The sequence below is a fragment of the Pelophylax lessonae genome, assembly GCF_965119305.1.
Source record: "Pelophylax lessonae genome assembly, chromosome: 4".
Classification (NCBI taxonomy): Eukaryota; Metazoa; Chordata; class Amphibia; order Anura; family Ranidae; genus Pelophylax; species Pelophylax lessonae.
Genome location: NC_138771.1, coordinates 226,739,279 through 226,756,677, shown reverse-complemented (window position 1 = coordinate 226,756,677; position 17,399 = coordinate 226,739,279). Strand labels below are relative to the sequence as shown.

Below are 17,399 nucleotides of genomic sequence, written 5' to 3'. Positions count from 1 at the left end.
CCTGGCATTTTTTTTTTAACATACAATGTGACCTTTACATGAATTAACTCCCTGCCATGGGATATACGATTAGGTTTCTAAATCTGCCAAATATGTGAATGAACTGGTGGTGGAAATACATTTTAGCACCATGAAGAATAGATCCCACTGGGATACTAAAACTCTGGTTTTATTAGCATCCTTACGCGCACTATCTGAGTTTCCCTGGAAATACCTGGGAATGAAGCAATATGCTCCAAGTGTAAACGCAGCTGTTGATGGATAACTGTCTTGTTTTTGTGTTTCCTTTCAGAGAATGGGACAGGGAACTGGCAACGTCAAAGACCAACCCCAAATTAATAAATGCGCTGAAGCGATGCTTTTTCTGGAAGTTTCTTTTTTATGGAATCCTATTATATCTTGGGGTAAATGAATTGTTTTTTACCTACTGCAGTTTTCATATACAGAATATACTGTAAGTGTGTTTGCGTATACTAGGACTAAGACTAGGATGCCGTTAAAGTTAAAGTTCATGTAAAGGCAGGCGTCTCAATACTTTTGGTAATATAGTGTGTATATGTATTTGTATATGTGTGTGTGTGTGTATATATATATATATATATATATATATATATATATATATATATATATACAGTATATATATATTTTTTTTTAATATATATATATATATATTAATTACCAAAGGCATTGGGACGCCAGCCTTTACACGCTCATGAACTTTAATGGCATCCCAGTCTTAGCCCATAGGGTTCAATATTGGGTTGGCCCACCCTTTACAGCTATAACAGCTTCAACTCTTCTGGGAAGGCTGTCCACAAAGTTTAGGAATGTGTCTATGGAAATGTTTGACCATTCTTCCAGAAGCGCATTTGTGAGGTCAGGCACTGATGTGGAGGAGAAGGTCTGGCTCAGAGTCTCTGCTCTAATTCAAAAGTGTTCTATTGGGTTGAGGTCAGGGCTCTGTGCAGGTCAGTCACCCTTCACCCCATACTCATCCATGTCTTTATGGACCTTGCTTTGTGCACTGGTCCAATCATTTGGTGGAGGGGGGATTATGGTGTGGAGTTCTTTTTCAGAGGATAGGCTTGGTCCTTAGTTCCAGTGAAGGGAACTCTTAAGGCGTCAGTAGACATTTTGGACAATTTCATGCTCCCAACTTTGTGGGAACAGTTTGGGGATGGCCCTTCCTGTTCCAACATGACCGCGCACCAGTGCACAAAACAAGGTCCATAAAGAGACATGGATGAACGAGTTTGGGGTAAGACTGGGATGACATTAAAGTTTATGTGCGTGTAAAGGCAGTTGTCTCAATACTTTTGGTGATATAGTGTATATACTTTGATTTTAGAGGAACTAGAAACTATATGCATACATGAAAATGTTTCCAAGTGATGCCATAAAAAGTTATGACGATGATCCAGTATAGGGATAAACGGGTACACCTGTGCATTCCTAATTCTTGGCAAACCCCCCTCCCAACTCCAGAAATCACTCAACACAAGACCAAAAAATATGTGCAAGAAGGCAACATGTCTGTCTGTGCCAAATAGCTTCATAGCAATCTATGTTCTGCTTGTCTGTGCCCCCCCCCCACTACATTCACAGCATTCCAAAAATGATCTTAAATAATATTTCCTACCTTTCTAGTTTTATCTTTGGAGCAGAGCTATACACAGGTTTCTATGCGCAGCTTGTATTGTTCAGAGTAGCTACAATTAGGTGACAGATGTAGCACAGTGTTTTTTAACGCATTAAAGTAGTTATAAAGGCTGAAGCTTTTTTTTTACCTTTATGCATAAAGATAAAAAACCTCCTGTCTGCATCTCCCCCCCCCCCCCAGTCTCACCTTATACTTACCTGATTCTGATCCAGTGATGGTTATGAGAGCAACGGGTATCCCGGCTCTCTCCCTCCTCATTGGTTCAGACACAGCATCAGGAGCCATTGGCTCCTGCCGCTGTCAATCACAGCCAGTGAGGAGGGAGCAGAGGGTGGCGCTGAGTCCCATTCAGTGTATCAATAGGAAGACAGAGTGGGGTTCAGGAGCGAACACACATGAATGCCCCCATAGCAAACAGCTTGTTATAGGGACACTCAGAAGGGGGGATGAGGCCCAGAGCGTTGGTCTGGGAACCGAGAAGAGGAGAATTGGAGCTGTTCTGTGCAAAACTATTACACAGAGCAGGTAAGTTATAACATGTTTGTTATGTAAAACAATAAATAAATTCCCCCCCGGGGCCTGTCTTCGTCTTTCCCTTCCTTTTTATTTTTATTATTTTGCACTTTTCATTTTCCCCATTCCTCACTTTTTCTTGTTTGCTCTTTCCTCTTCCACTTTCTGCCTTCCCTGTTCTTTTACTAGCTCCTCTTAGTTACGAGCCCTTCTGTTTAGTAACAGCCTAGTCTTATTAGATACGACCTGACAGAATGCCAGGCACATCCAATTCCATGTGAATCCAAGACGTAACTCACACATAGTAGTTTACCCCGTTTCCCCTTTCTACCATCCTCTGGACTCCCAGTGCCCTTTCTCCATTCTATACAATGACTGTTATCCCTATATTCTATAATACATGGTATTATCCACTGGATTTGCCACTATAAAGACCAGTTCACACCACAGAAACGCACTCCAGAATGTGTTTCAGATGATTTTCTGCATGAGCATTTTTGATGTGTTTCAGTGCGGTCCAGTGCATTTTCCTGGCTTTTTTTTCCGTAAATAAGGACATGTGTGTTTCAGTGCTTTTTTGTGCATTTAGATGCGTTCCAGTGCATTTTTTATGCGTTTTCCAGCGTTCTAGTACAGTCCACTGCAGGAAAAAATACAGCATGTTCTACTTTTTTCTTTGGAACTGGAACGTACTGGAACTGCACGCACTGGTGGGAACTATGCCATTAGAAGCCATATAACCAACTTTTCATGCATTTTTCATGCAGAAAAAAAACACACTGGACTGCATGTCATGTGAACTGGCCCTCAGGGTTTTCATCCACATAACCTTGTTGGGCACATGCGACAACTCCTATTTCCGCATACCATATTGTAATACAGTCGATAAATGTTTAATCCTACTATCATTTTTATACTTATGTTGGTTGCGTCCCTGTCATTTTTTGCATTATTGTGCACCCTGTTTTGTCCCCTTTCTTTTTGGGGTTCATTCTCAAATGTCATTATTCTCTGTATGTTTACCCCTACCTTTACTGATAAAAATATTTAAACAAAAAAATATATAATTCCTTCACTCCCTGGTGCACACTTATGCAAATCTGATGCGGTTCTGATGCCTTCCAGAATGCAAAGATTTGCATGTCAAGTGAAAAAATATTGCTTCCCATGAAGGCTGTTCACATAGATCTGGTGCGATTCAAAATAAGGGTCCTGTGCGAGTTTAGTGCGGAGCAGTGCAATTTCTAAGCTCTATAGCCTGTGAGAATCGAATCTGAAAAGCACAAATCGTACTGCACTGGCACTCCAAATCTCATTTAAAATCGCACCACATTGCACTGCATTAATGTGAACCCCGGCTTAGTATCAGTTTAACATACAATGCACCACCCAAACCTTTGGATCTTTAACCCTTTTTTTGGGGCAGGCAGTGTGCACATGAAGCATACAACTGATATGAAATCTACCAGCACAGTACAGCCAGGGTTAACTATTGTAAATATTACTCCCCCAACCCCCTCCTTTACATTACATAGAAGGGAAAAGCTAAGTAGAGTTTTTAAGCAAGTACAAGACAAGTAAAAAGGTAATTAACAACATTTAAACATGTTTTAAGCTATGAAATGTGAATGGTAACATGTAACATATATAAGGTAGGTGTTATCCCAATTTGCTTGTATTTGGAAATACATTTCAAAGTGGTATTGTACCTAAAAGCAAACCTCCATTATACTGCAGCTCACAAAATCTTAGATGTGATGGCCGCGTTCGTTTTCATTTTTAACTCTTTTCTTTTTTTCACCTGTTGAAGTCTTTTGTTTTTAAACAGAACAAGCTGTCTTGCAGATGTAGTAGTTAGATGGTTGAGATAAACCATTTACCACGGACAAGGGTGCTTTTATCTATTTATGTAAATCCTTTATCCCAAAGGCACAAAGCTGTTGCTGTTACTGCTTATAAAGTATTAGCTGGAGTTTGAATTCAATTTGTTAATGTATTTAAATCTGCTAGTACATCTAACTTTTCCCTCCACCCAAACTGGTGTCCCTGTTGCTCCTTCATACAGAGTGGAGGCACTCTAAAGCAGGGACTAGCCGAGTTTCAATCGATGTCTGGCAACTGTGGTTGTACAGAAGTCGATCTATGGGTCAACTTCTGTACAACTGCCCTGTCGGATTTCCCCCACTCAATCAGCACAGTGTATTCTGTCCCCACTGTCAGAATACAATAGCTCAGCAGGGAGGATTCCCTCATCCATATTGACTGCGTGGATGGGCAAAATAAAGTGAAAGTAAACCCTTTTTCCGCACTTGTACCTACAGATAAGCCTATAATAAGACTTATTGTATCTGTAGGTACAAGGAATATCTCCTAAACCTGCATATTCACACTGCATGCAGTGACGTTACCGTCGCTTGCGCTCTGAAGGGGATGGTATGCGTGGGAGTGACGTCATCGCGGCCCGGCCAATCAAACGGCCGGAGGAAGACCCAGTGAAAATTGAAGCGCCTGTCAGCAGCGACAGCACAGCACTGGAGGGCTTTGTTTTAAGGTAAGTATTTCATAATGTGCTAGTATGCGATGCATACTAGCACATTATGTCTTTACCTTGCAGGGCTTTTAAAAAAATAAAATAAATTGGTGCAGTTTACTACTGCTTTAAGTCAGTTTTTTTTGGTTCAACCCGATGGTTCAACAAAAAAAAAATACACCGACTCAGCTATGGGCTGCCTATAGCAGGAGGTGTGCTACTGGCTAGAATACCAGGTGAAAATAGAGGAAAAAAACCTCATGGCGGCACAGTATGTCTGTGCCAACTGTAGAGGACATTACACAACAGACAGAATTTGTTTGCAGATTTTATGCATTGTAAAACTGAGAGTATTTTAAAATTAATAACCGTTCCACTATTAATAAAACTTCACTACATGCAATACAGATATTCATTTAAAATGAAATTTTTTAATTTTAACTTTTTAATTAACTTTTTTTTAATTACCCTCCAGCACTGTATTAACATAGAGCTAAGTGTTTTCAAATTGTATAGTAATTATTCACATTAAGTTTTTGTTTACATTGTAAGATTGATCTAGAAGACACTCGAAAATTCAGCAAGGTGAAAATGTTTTACAATAAGAGAACTGTTACATTTCCAAGCATTCAGTTATGGTAATAGATTCCCCTCAAAAGTGGAAGAATTGAAAAGTAGAAATGTTGAATATAGCAAAGATTTGGATCCCTAATTTTATAGTTTAAACCGTTTTTTTTTTTTTTCAATAATTGTGTTGTTTTTTGCTTTGTTGCTGTGGGCACCACAGGCTCTTTCCCAATGGCAGCTCTAGAACTTATCCTCACTTTCTGAAAGTCTATAACAACTGCAGCTCTTCTTCCTTCATAACTGACCCAACAACATAGTGCTCACCTCCAAGTCCCTAACATTTTTATAAGCTTTTCAATGTTCACAGCCAGTTCCAAGCTGGTTGGTGATACTTTTGTCATTGTTTCATTTCTTCTTAAACCTGGCACACACTACTAGTTTTTTTACCGTTTGAAAACGGAATGAAAAAAAAACTGTCAGAACTGTCAGCTCCAGTCGGAGCCGCTATACTAACTATGCAAAGTTGTTTTAGCGATCTCCTCCGCTGAGCTTTTTTGTTCGGACAGGGAGACACCCCCCCAGAACACTCTGATCAGCGCTGTCTGCCATTGGCTGAGGGCACTGATCGGGAGTCGGTCGGATGCTGGTTTTCCAGCATGTACAGTACGTCCGACAGAAGCTTCAGACTGACATACACACGGGCCGAATGTCAGCTGGGTTTTTTTTGAACCGGCAAATATCTCCTGACATTTGGCCCATGTGTACCCAACTTTAGGCTGCTGTTTACATTAGGGAAGAATGAACAAAGCGAAATGCGTCCATTTTGTGGTGTAAATATTGGCGCATTTCTAGTGTGACAGATTTAGGCCTCTTGCACACAATACTCCTGTTTGAGCATCTACTTTTTCCAGAAGTTTTTTTTGTATGTATTTGTGCGTATTTTCATGCAAATGCGTACCCACATTTTCGCAAAAAAGCATGAAAACTTTTTCTGATGTTCTTGTTCCGTACTGTATGTAAATGAGTATTTGCGCCTATTCGTGTGCATTTGCATGCATTGAGGCTTAAATTACTGACCAAAAAGCAGATTATTCTATTTTGTTTTTACTGAAGAATACACAGTGCTTGTATACGCGCATGTGTGCATTGGCACATTCAATTAATGCGCTGTATTTTAGCTCAGTAAAAAAAAAAAAAAGCTGTACTGAGCTTTTTCAAGCTGTGAGATGCTCAAACAGGAGTATCGTGTGCAAGAGGCCTAACAATGTTATAATACAAGTTTTATGTGATGTTGCACCAGTCCTGTTAAATCACATTAAGGCCCCTTTCATACTTCTGCAACTTGTCCTGTGATTTGGGACTGCAAAGTCACATGACAAGTCGTACTCCTTGATTTCTAATGAATACCGTTCATATCTGTACGACTTCAAGTCGCAACGACTTCAAAGTAGTCCCTGCAATACTTTGGGCCGATTCTAATGAGTTTTGAGGTCCATAGATTGCAAAGTCACATGACACGTCGTACTCCATGATTTCCAATGAGCAGCGTTCATATCTGTAAGACTTCAAGTCGCAACGACTTCAAAGTAGTCCCTGCAATACTTTGGGCCAATTTTAATGAGTTTTGAGGTCCATAGACATAGGCATTGCTCCAAGTCCAGTCAAAATTGCGTCAAAATCGCAGTAAAATCCCGGTAAAATCAGGCGACTTTTAGGTTGCACAAATGTGAAAGGGGCCTAAAAGTGTTATGGGACATTTTCTATAAATGTTCGAACACATGCCACAAAATAATGAAGCACTTGCACCAGTTACCTTAGAATTGTGCCAAATATTGTCACATGCACACTAGAATCTGGTGCACTGCCATGACCCAAATTAACAAATTAACTTGCGCCACAAATATTGATTTTTCGCTAGTTAGGCAGGCATATGGAAAATGATGCCCTTTTTTTGGCATGTGCCAGTCTTTTCTAATCCTTCCTTTTTTACCCTGGGGCACCTACCTGCTACACAGACCAATCAGAGGCAGCTCTGAGCAGGTACATGACCTGGAGAGGAAAGTGCAGTGAATCAGAGGAGACAAAAATGTATTTGGGTACATCTTGGGGTTCTGTTTTTTTTTTTTTTTTGGCTGTCTGTGACTCTATTAGAGAAATTACTTTCCATTTCCTGCTCCCCTTGAAACAAAGAGAAGAAACAATGGAAACAAGTGTCAGCAAGCAGAGAAATGCAAACTGCAATTAAAACCTAACAGGGTTTCTAAGGCTGACCAACCAAGGTGGATGGTGGACATTGTATTCTGACAGTGGCACCATCCGATGATCAGCCGCTGTTCATTAGAAAAGCTTTGGAATGATATACCTGACTTCTGTCTAGTGGGGGAGTCCACAACTGATTGTTTTCTCTGTCCCCATTCTAGAGATGTCTCATCATTTCCTGTTCCTCTGCCACCAAGACAGGAAATTAGGAAAATCTCCTCAGTGGGGACATCAGTAAAAACCCAGCAGCATGTCTAAATCTTCCCCGCTCTTTCTGAAGCTTTATAGTTATGCTGCATGTAGCAGGTTTTCCAGGCCTGTGGCCTGATGTGGGTCTGCCATTGTTACCGGTTGCCTTTCCAGCCCATGTGAGCTGTGGCCCTGGATGTAGAGACTGAGACATGGACAACTCCGGCATCTTGGTTTTGTTGTTTTATTGTAGATAAAGGGGATGGGAGAAGGGGATGAGCGAGATACTCCTTTAGGCTTAAACTATGTACACTTGGGGCTTGGTTCCTGAATAAATGCCTGTTGGCGCTTCCTTGACGCCAGCCGGCACCAGCCAATGCTCACTAACTCTGAGGATACTCTGTAGCTTAATAGAAGTGCTGCATCCTTGACTTAAAGTCCAAAAGATCCAGGACTGTGAAATTGTAGAACCACGGACACTGTTACACTGCAATAAATCACTGAATACTTCCCTCCTGCCTTGCTCTGGCTTGAGGTAGTATGTTATAGAATTCTGTAAAGCTATAAATCTCAACTGGCACACTCTGTACAATTCAGGGCTCTACTTAATAGTAGGTGCCCCCTTTAACCTTGAATTCTTAGGGGTTCACTGTCTATGCACCCCCCTCTGTAACTTCAGGGTCCTCAACCTAGGTACCCCCTTTCAGCTAGCTGGCACTGGATCCCAGAACCTCTTCTGGAGTGGTCCCCTTTAACTCTGGCAGACCCCCAGGGGCAATCCTCAGTACTCACGACCTGTGTAGGCTTTCCTGGGACTGGACCCCTCTCGCTCTCCGCAGGTTCTCGGCACACCGGATCCCCTCAGCTCAACTCAGCACTCTCTGCCATCTCAGACGACACCCCGAGATATTCGCTTCCTTCAGACAGGAGGAGAGACAGCCGAACTCTCCATCCTGGGACTCTGCTCCCGCCAAAGACATTGTGTCATGTGCCACCCCCAAACTTATACCCACTCCCAGAATCCTTTGCAGCACAATCTGCCTTCTGGGGTAGTTACAAGCCTGGATGTGTCCCCTGATTGGGTTTCCTCCACCGCCCTATGAGAAGCCTCTCACAGGAGCCAGTGAGGAGACTCCCCCTTCAGCAGGCACACCTGGAAGCCATGACACCCTGACTAATAAATCACAGCCCTGCTGTTAGGCAGGCGAGGCCCACTATACCTTTACCTAGCACCTACCTGTAGAGTGCTACATGCATAAATATGTACATCCTGTTGTGTTACTGGCTTGCATGTTAGATTAATACACTAAAAGTTAGGTCTTGCTTTCAGATGCATTCACCTTGTATTAGTATGCATTGAGATACCTCTGAACTACTTTTGACCCTTTTTTGAGATGATTTGAGCTGCTTTTTCATTCCTATTGACTTGTATGGGGAAAAAAACAGCTCTGACATAAACAAATGCCCATGTACACAGACCTCATAAAATGATTGTTCAAGTGTTGTGTTTCCCCATCATTTCATATTCCTGATATGTGCCTGCTGTATCATGTACGTGTATGAAAATGTATCCTGTTCTCTTTGTATTGTTTCCTTTGTGTGAAATCCTTGGTGTTCCTGACAGTCGCTCTGCTTTACTATTAAAATCTGGCCACACTAAGCAGGATCACATGATATGGTCGGTTCTCTAGCTGTGCGGGGAACTCAGTGTGCTCTTCTCCAATGATCGGACTTGTCCTTGTCTTTCATGGGAAAGCTCGGAGTGCTACTACCTCTTCTCCCCCCCAGCTCTTATGCAGCTGAGAACAGAGGGAATGTGATCATTTATAAAAAAGGGAAAAAAGGGTGTACATACTTTTTCATATCTATACACAAATATTTGGCCTTTTATTTCAGTTTTAAACTCAATGGGTTGTTTTTCAATCTGATCGTTTACAATCACTTTAATTGACAGGCTAAATTAACATTACTTGATTGACAAACACCAGAAGAATGTATTCAAGAAAGACAAATGATGTAACACCTTTATAAATGTCTGCATGTGCGATGATTTCATCTTATATGTGCGGAGAGGGTCATATTTATGACTCCAAGTGCTCTGCTTCCCTCCATGCAGATAGTACAGTATGTTCACATTTACGTCTTTTGCTGGAGGCTAGTCACATGACACCACATTGTAAGTGAGTGAGCAAGTTTCTGGCTGGACACCATCCAGCTCATCTATGTAGCTAACAAGAGCTCTTGTAAATAAACTCAATAAAGAAAGCTGGGCAGTAACAATTATGACAGCCAACTCTCTACCTGAGCTTTATTTGATCTCACCTTCACCTGCGTGGGCTGGTCTATTTTTTATTTCTGTTCTTGATAATGTAGAAAAGGGTTTGGAACCACGTCAGGTTTTATTGCTTCATGTGTCCCCATTGGGGAGATTAAAGTGATTCGAAAGGCTGAAGTTTTTTTTACCATTTTCTGCATTATGGTAAAAAACATTCTTTGTCCAGCCCCCCCCCCCCCATACTTACCCGAACCCAAACTTGATTTAGCAATGCGCAGGAGAACAGCGGCTCTCTTATAGGGCCAGTCAATAGACACACAGATCTGACTCGGGAGCAAGCCCACACAAGTGCCTCAATAGCAAGTGGACTGCTATGGTGGGCACTCGGCGAGCAGCGCTGCTGGAGGACCTGAGAAAAGGAGGATTGGAGCTACTCTGTGAAAAACCATTGCACAGAGCAGGTAAGTATAACATGTTTGTTATTTAAAAAATAAAAATGGATTTACAATCACTTTAAAGCCTCGTACACACGCAACGAATTTCCGCCGACCGGTCGTCCGTCTTTTGTCCAGAGTGGTGTCTGTTAGTTAGAATGTGCTCTAGACTGCACACGAATTTTCCCATATGACAGAATTCTACTTCAGAAGTGATGTCATGTGTTGGATTGCTTTCTATGTGTTCTTTCATCTCTGAGCATGCCTAGTCTTGCTAATAAGATTTTTCCCCATCGAAATCTGTACTAATGAGACGAAAATCGGACGTGTTATGACGGTCGACAAAAATTATATAGCCTGCACACCAGGATTTTTTCGGCCGAAAAGTCAGAGTCGGTTGTCGGAATCACCATACTAACAAGCCGAAAATCATCAGATCAGTCGTCGGACAAAATTTCCCGGCCAAATTTCTTCTCGTATGTACGGGGCTTAACTCTCTAAAAGTGAGGGAAAATCCCAAATTTTTAGTTGTCACCAGAACAGGGGAAATATGTCAGCTAAAACACGTGTGATAACTATTGGCTAAAGCTGGATACACACTGAAAGAAAAATTCCGTACGAGGAATAATCGGTCTGATTATCTGATCGTTAATATGATATCGATTCTGACTGTTTGGACAGAAAAAAAAGAAGGTTCAAGCTAGAAAATTTTTAATAAAACATGAACACAACATCCAATTTTCGCTTAATGTGTACAGTAATTGTATTGAAATAATTGAATAGAGAAAAACGCTCATGATCAGAAGGAAACAACGACCCTGAAGATGGTGGCAACAAACATAGAAATCAAACACAAGAAAGTTATTTGTCTTTGTCATTTGGGAATTTTAGTACATGTTGATATCATTGTTGGTTACATCATGATTTGCACCTATGTAGAAAATCAGACAACCATTCCCACGATTTTCCAATAGTGTTTACCCTACTTAAAGTAGGTACCTAAAGATACTCTATTTTGGACAGAGTAAGGGAGGGTACTAACCCCTGTCAGTTTATTTTTTTCCATCTCTGTCCCATTGGGGGGGGGGGGTATACCTTCACTTCCTGTCCCATAGCCAAAACAGGAAGTGATTGGAAATCCATACAAATTTAGGATATCCCTTGGGGACCTGAGGTCACCAGAACTTTTGTACCCGTTGGGAAATTTTCCCACTATTACTTTTCTGGGGACAACCCAAAATTTGGGATTTTCTTTTAGTTTCACTTTCAATGATAATGGTAAACAGGACAAATAGAGAGGGGACCCCAGGTCACTAGAACGTTTATACACGCTGGGAAAAGTTCCCTCTATTACTTTTCTGTGGAAAACCCAAAATTTGGGATTTTCTTTTAGTTTCACTTTCAATGACAATGGTAAACAGGACAAATAGAGAGGGTGAATCTCCTTAACGGGGCCAAGACAGCAATAAAAACTGACAGGGGTTCTAATCCCTCTCCACTCTATCCAAAACTAAAAAAAAAAAAAAAAGTTTGCCTTTTGGTATACTTTAACCACTTAAGCCCCGGAAGATTTTACCCCCTTCCTGACCAGGCCCTATTTTGTGATTCGGCACTGCATGACTTTAACGGACAATTGCGCGGTCGTGCGACGCTGTACCCAAATGATGTCCTTTTATTCCCCACAAACAGAGCTTTCTTTTGGTAGTATTTGATCACCTGTGCGATTTTTACTTTTTGCGCTATAAACAAAAAAAGAGCGACAATTTTGAAAAAATAACAATATTTTTCAAATTTTTTATATGAAATTCCCCCAAAAAAATTTAAAAATCAAAATTTTTTAACATTTTTGGCCAATTTGTTTTCTGCTACATATGTTTGGTAAAAAAAAATCGCAATAAGCGTATTTTGATTGGTTTGCGCAAAAGTTATTGCGTTTACTAACTAAGGGAAAGATTTCTGTAATTTTTGTTTTTTCTCTTTAACGAGTAATGGCAGCGATCTGTGATTTTTTTGCGGCATTGCGGCAGACAGATTGGACCCTTGACTGACATTTTTGACACTTTTGGGGGTACCAGTGACATTACTACAGTAATCAGTGCAATACATATGCACTGTTACTGTAAAAATGACACTGGCAGGGAAGGGGTTAACTTAATTGGTGATGCAGGGGTTAAGCATGTCCCTAGGGGCGTGCTTCTAACTGTAAAGGGGTGTGGCTAGTGATGTAACCACAGAGACATACGATCCTACATAGCAGGATCGTATGATCTCTGCAGTTAGATCAGGGAGAATGACAGGCGGCTTTGTTTACATTAGCCGCCTGCCTTTCTCCCTCTCCACGGGGAGATCGCGAGTGACCGGCGGACATCGGGTCCGCCGGTCACATGCGCGGACTTGTTAGGGAATGATTGGGGGCAGGAGCGCGCCTCCGGCGGCGCGCGCTCGCCCCCTAGAGGCTCACAGCTTATCGACGTAGTCCTACGTCACTTTGCCTGTACGGGGCTTACCGCTGCAGTAAATAGTCGTGCGGCGGTCGGCAAGCGGTTAAGAGAGGGTTACTCTTACTTTTAAGATATTTCCTCTTTATATTGTGTCTATGATAAGTGAAGAGAAATCCCACCAATCATGTTTACATTTAGATATACTTTACATTGATGTGTAAATCCCTTTACCATGTGAATTGAGTATCTTCTTCTACTCTAAGCAATGGAGCACTGACTAATGCCCGGTTCACATCTGAGCGTTTTTCAGCTCGTAAAACGCTCATCTCTGAAGTCTCAAAGGCCAAACAAGCAAAATTCCATTAATTTCAATAGCTCCTGTTCACATCTGAGCGTTTTCTCGCTTGAAGCAAAACAGAGAAAATGTCAAATAGTGGCTAAACATGTGTAAACACATCTAAACGCACCTCAGCGCTAGGCATGTTTATCGCTTGAGTAGTTTTTCATTTCAGTGGTCAGAAGAAATGAATATTCTGGTCAATGAAATAAAACAGACGCACAAACGCTTGACATGCCTAGACGCACATACAGTAAAGGCACCTAAGCGTGTTTGTAAAAACGCACCTTGGGTGTACATTTGAAGCTGCTTGTCTCCTGTTTGGAGAAAAGCCCTGATGTGCATGAAGCCCTAATGGTGACAAAAAGCAGGGTTCAGGGTAAACCTTCATTCACATCTGAAAGGTGTATTTTATTGTAGTAACAGCTTAAAAGGTTCATAAGAATCATAGCTTGATATTAAGTTTTTGCAGTTCAAACCTGTTATTGTTACCTAGACAGAGGAACTCTGTTAGGTAAATAGGGTGGAGTAAGTTTGCTGGCCTATTATTAAAAAGGAACTTCACAGCCAGGGATAGTGAGAGGGATAAACATTTATCTGACAGAATGACTCTGTGGCAAAACTTATATGGCTGTATTTGCTCTAAAGCTGGTTAAAGTTATAATTTGGGAAGTGATTACCGTAAGTATCATTGCAGGTTAGAAAAGTTGTTATGAAAAAGCACCAGATAGTTTTTTTTTTTTTTTGCTGAAAATAGTTTACCATCGCCCAAAAAGGTTTTCTAGGCATGGTAAAGAAATCTCATACATTGATCTTAGAGAAAAAGTGCACTTCTGGTGCGAAAACAACATTCCCCTGTTTTGGTGATCTCTGTACATTGCAGGTATTGTAACACACTTTGTTGCAGAATCCTTCCTTTTGTTATTCTGAAGGAATAGCTGTTTGTTTGTCTGTGTCCATGTGCATAGTAAATCTGGATGAAAGTGATTTTATAATTATCAATCAGCTGCTGTACCTGCAGGACTCTAATGAGAAAAGTTTCAGAATCTGCATCCTTTTAGATGGGATTCTCCTTTGGGAGTATGACTTTTTTGTTGCAGGGGATGCTCAAAATCTGTCTTAGTGCAGGCAGACTTCTGGGAAAATCAGTAAGCCAATCACACAAGCAGGAAAGGACATTGCTGGGGGGGGGGGGGGTTAAGTACACCATATGTGTACAGAACACCTCCAGGTTGCTATAGTGCAGGGGTGTTGAACATGTCCGCATGCAGCACCAGAGAGTTTACCATGTGGCCTGGGCCTATCTGGAGAGACGCCAGGCCGTGCAAACACAGCAGCCATGGCGGACGACACAGAAAAACCCGGCCCACGCACATCTGTCAGTCTACATTGGCAAGCCAGGCAAATGCATGCAAGGAGGGATGCCTGGGCTGCCATGTTTGCAATAACACTGGCGGCAGGGAATGCAGAGGCGCCAGTTAAATTAATGCTGCATGGCCAGATCTAGTGGGGTGCTGGGGGGCAGCGCCCCCCGTTTTGAATTGTTCCCCCCAAAGCCCCCCGCCCACAACCCCCCCCCACCTCCCCATACAGGACATACATAGGCTACATTCCCACCTGCGATTAGGGTCAGTGTGAATTGTGGCAGCACTGCCTCCTGCGACTCACAGTGGATAGGTGCACCTGCCAGCCCCGTTCACTATAATGACAGTTCACTGGCAAAACCTGAAGTGATCACTGATTCAATTACAACATGACTTATGTCACAGCTACATGGTGGCTTTCCACCATAGACCAGCCTTGGGTTTACTATTAAGGTAGAAAGTGTAGTCTACAGCGCCAGTGCTGATCTTCATCCCACCTGAGATGGACCAATCATTCGCCTATTTTACCAAATGTGGGTTGATCTTACATCCTTTGCTTTAAATAAATGGACAACAGTCTGCACTTTGAGGCGTCTCTGCATTCTTTTTCTCTTTTACATGCTTTCTGGAAACCGCTTCTGCTCCCCATGAGAGGCTTGCCCTTTTTCTCCTTTTAACCTTATCCACTAGACTGCATATAGAGGCTCTTTGCAATACGGGGTCATAACAAATTGCATAACACTTTCTTCTTAATAAATTTGACAATAAAAGGTGAAATGCAAAGTGCAAAAACGTATAGCTTCCAAACAGGTTTGTAGAAAATGAATAAACGGAATCGCTAGTGCAACTGGTATTTACAGAGGTAATTTATTTAATGTATATACTGTATTTCACATTTTTTAAGATATTGGTATATTTCTTCTAGGAAGTCACCAAAGCTGTTCAACCTCTTCTTCTTGGAAGAATCATAGCTTCTTATGATCAAAATAATACTGCAGAGAGGTCCATTGCTTACTACTTGGCAATCGGTTTGTCCTTACTCTTTGCAGTCAGAATGCTCCTGGTACATCCGGCCATATTTGGTCTTCATCATATAGGGATGCAGATGAGGATAGCAATGTTCAGCTTAATTTACAAAAAGGTAAGAATGAAGTAGATTTTACTTTATGTCTGTTTTCTTTTTGAATTTCATCATGTGGACTAAAACTGTGTCTGACATTTCTATTGCCAACAGACCTTAAAATTGTCGAGCAAAGTTCTGGATAAAATAAGCACGGGTCAGCTAGTAAGTCTGCTCTCAAACAACCTGAATAAATTTGATGAGGTAAGAGTCGAATGTATGTTGACGGAGCTTGAGGAGTCAAATTGTACAGTTTCTTTCACATATTTTAAACAGGTGGTCTCTAAACTGCGGCCTGGGGGCCAGATGTGTCCCTTGGCTTGAATTTATCTGGCCCTTGGTGCACTATTACACCTATTGACACCATCAATGGGGTACTATTCTTCCCATTGATATCAACAATGGGAAACTATTTCTCTCATTAGAACCAATTATGGAGCACTGATGCTGGAGCAATTTTGACTCCCATTGGCCAATGAAGGACAGTAAACTGGCCCTTTGTTTAGAAAGTTTGGAGACCCCAGCTTTATACCATTAACCTCTGTTCCACCATCTGTGTATGCATAATATCAAAGAATGATCTACGATACTGAGCTTAAGCCGTGGCAAAGCCTTTCAGGTTTTTAACCACTTGCCAACCAGCCGCCGTCCTTTTTACGGTGGCAGGTCGGTTCTGTCCCGCAAAACGACATACCTATATGCGGGACCACTAGTGGGAGCGCACGAACCCGCGATCGCTCCCCATGGAGACAGAACAGTGGTCTGCCATTGAAAACACAGCAGACCGCTGTTCTGTCAGTAATGAACACAGGGATCCATTCATTCCTTATTTAAGAACACAGGTCTCTGTGTTCATGCAGCAAGCCCATCCTCCACACAGTTAGAAAGAACCCCCCTAGGGACACATTTAACCCTTTGATTGCCCCTGGTTTTAACCCCTTCCCTGCCAGTGTCCTTAGTACAGTAACAGTGCATATTTTTAGCACTGATTACTGTAGTCATGTCACTGGTCCCCTCAAAAGTGTCAGTTAGGTGTCCGATCCGTCCGCCACAATGTCGCAGTCCCTCTAAAAATCGTTGATCACCACCATTACTAGTAAAAAAAAATAAAAAATAAAAATGACAAATCTTTCCCCTTGTTTGTAGACGCGATAACTTTTTCGCAAACCAATCAATATACGCTTATTGGGATTTTTTTCACCAAAAATATGTAGTAGAATACAAATTGTCCTAAAATTATGAAAAAATAAAATTTTTAATTTTTTTTATATTGGTGATGTCATATAGCAGAAAGTAAAAAATATTGTTTTTTTCCCCAGAATTGTCATTCTTTTTTTTGTTTATAGCACAAAAAATAAAAATCGCAAAGCTGATCAAACACCACCAAAAGAAAGCTAAACAAAAAAAGGACATCAATTTTATTTGGGTACAGCATTGCATGACTGTGCAATTGTCAGTTAAAATAACGCAGTGTTGTATCGCAAAAAATAGCCTGGTCATTAAGGGGGTAAAACCTTTCGGTCCAGAAGTGGTTAATTTCCTACTTGTAACATCTTACTGATTAAACCCTTCTATGATCTTATGTTTGCCTGGCATTCACATTCAAGGTTAATTCAAGCTGGACATGTTGCCATGCATTTGTGCCTTTACATAAAATGATCTATTTTTTTTTTCAGCAGACTGATTTAGACATAAATGGCATGTTAGGCT

The 17,399-nt window shown here is 41.4% G+C and overlaps 1 protein-coding gene across 1 annotated transcript in view; it reads left to right on the top strand.

Moving 5' to 3' along the window:
• Nucleotides 1–17,399, top strand: part of CFTR (CF transmembrane conductance regulator) — a 228,376-nt gene that overhangs the window by 54,541 nt on the left and 156,436 nt on the right. Inside the window, exons 3-5 of the mRNA XM_082255316.1 lie at nucleotides 293–404; nucleotides 15,495–15,710; nucleotides 15,804–15,893. Coding sequence (XP_082111442.1) covers nucleotides 293–404; nucleotides 15,495–15,710; nucleotides 15,804–15,893 — 418 coding nt within the window. The remainder of the gene's footprint in view (nucleotides 1–292; nucleotides 405–15,494; nucleotides 15,711–15,803; nucleotides 15,894–17,399) is intronic.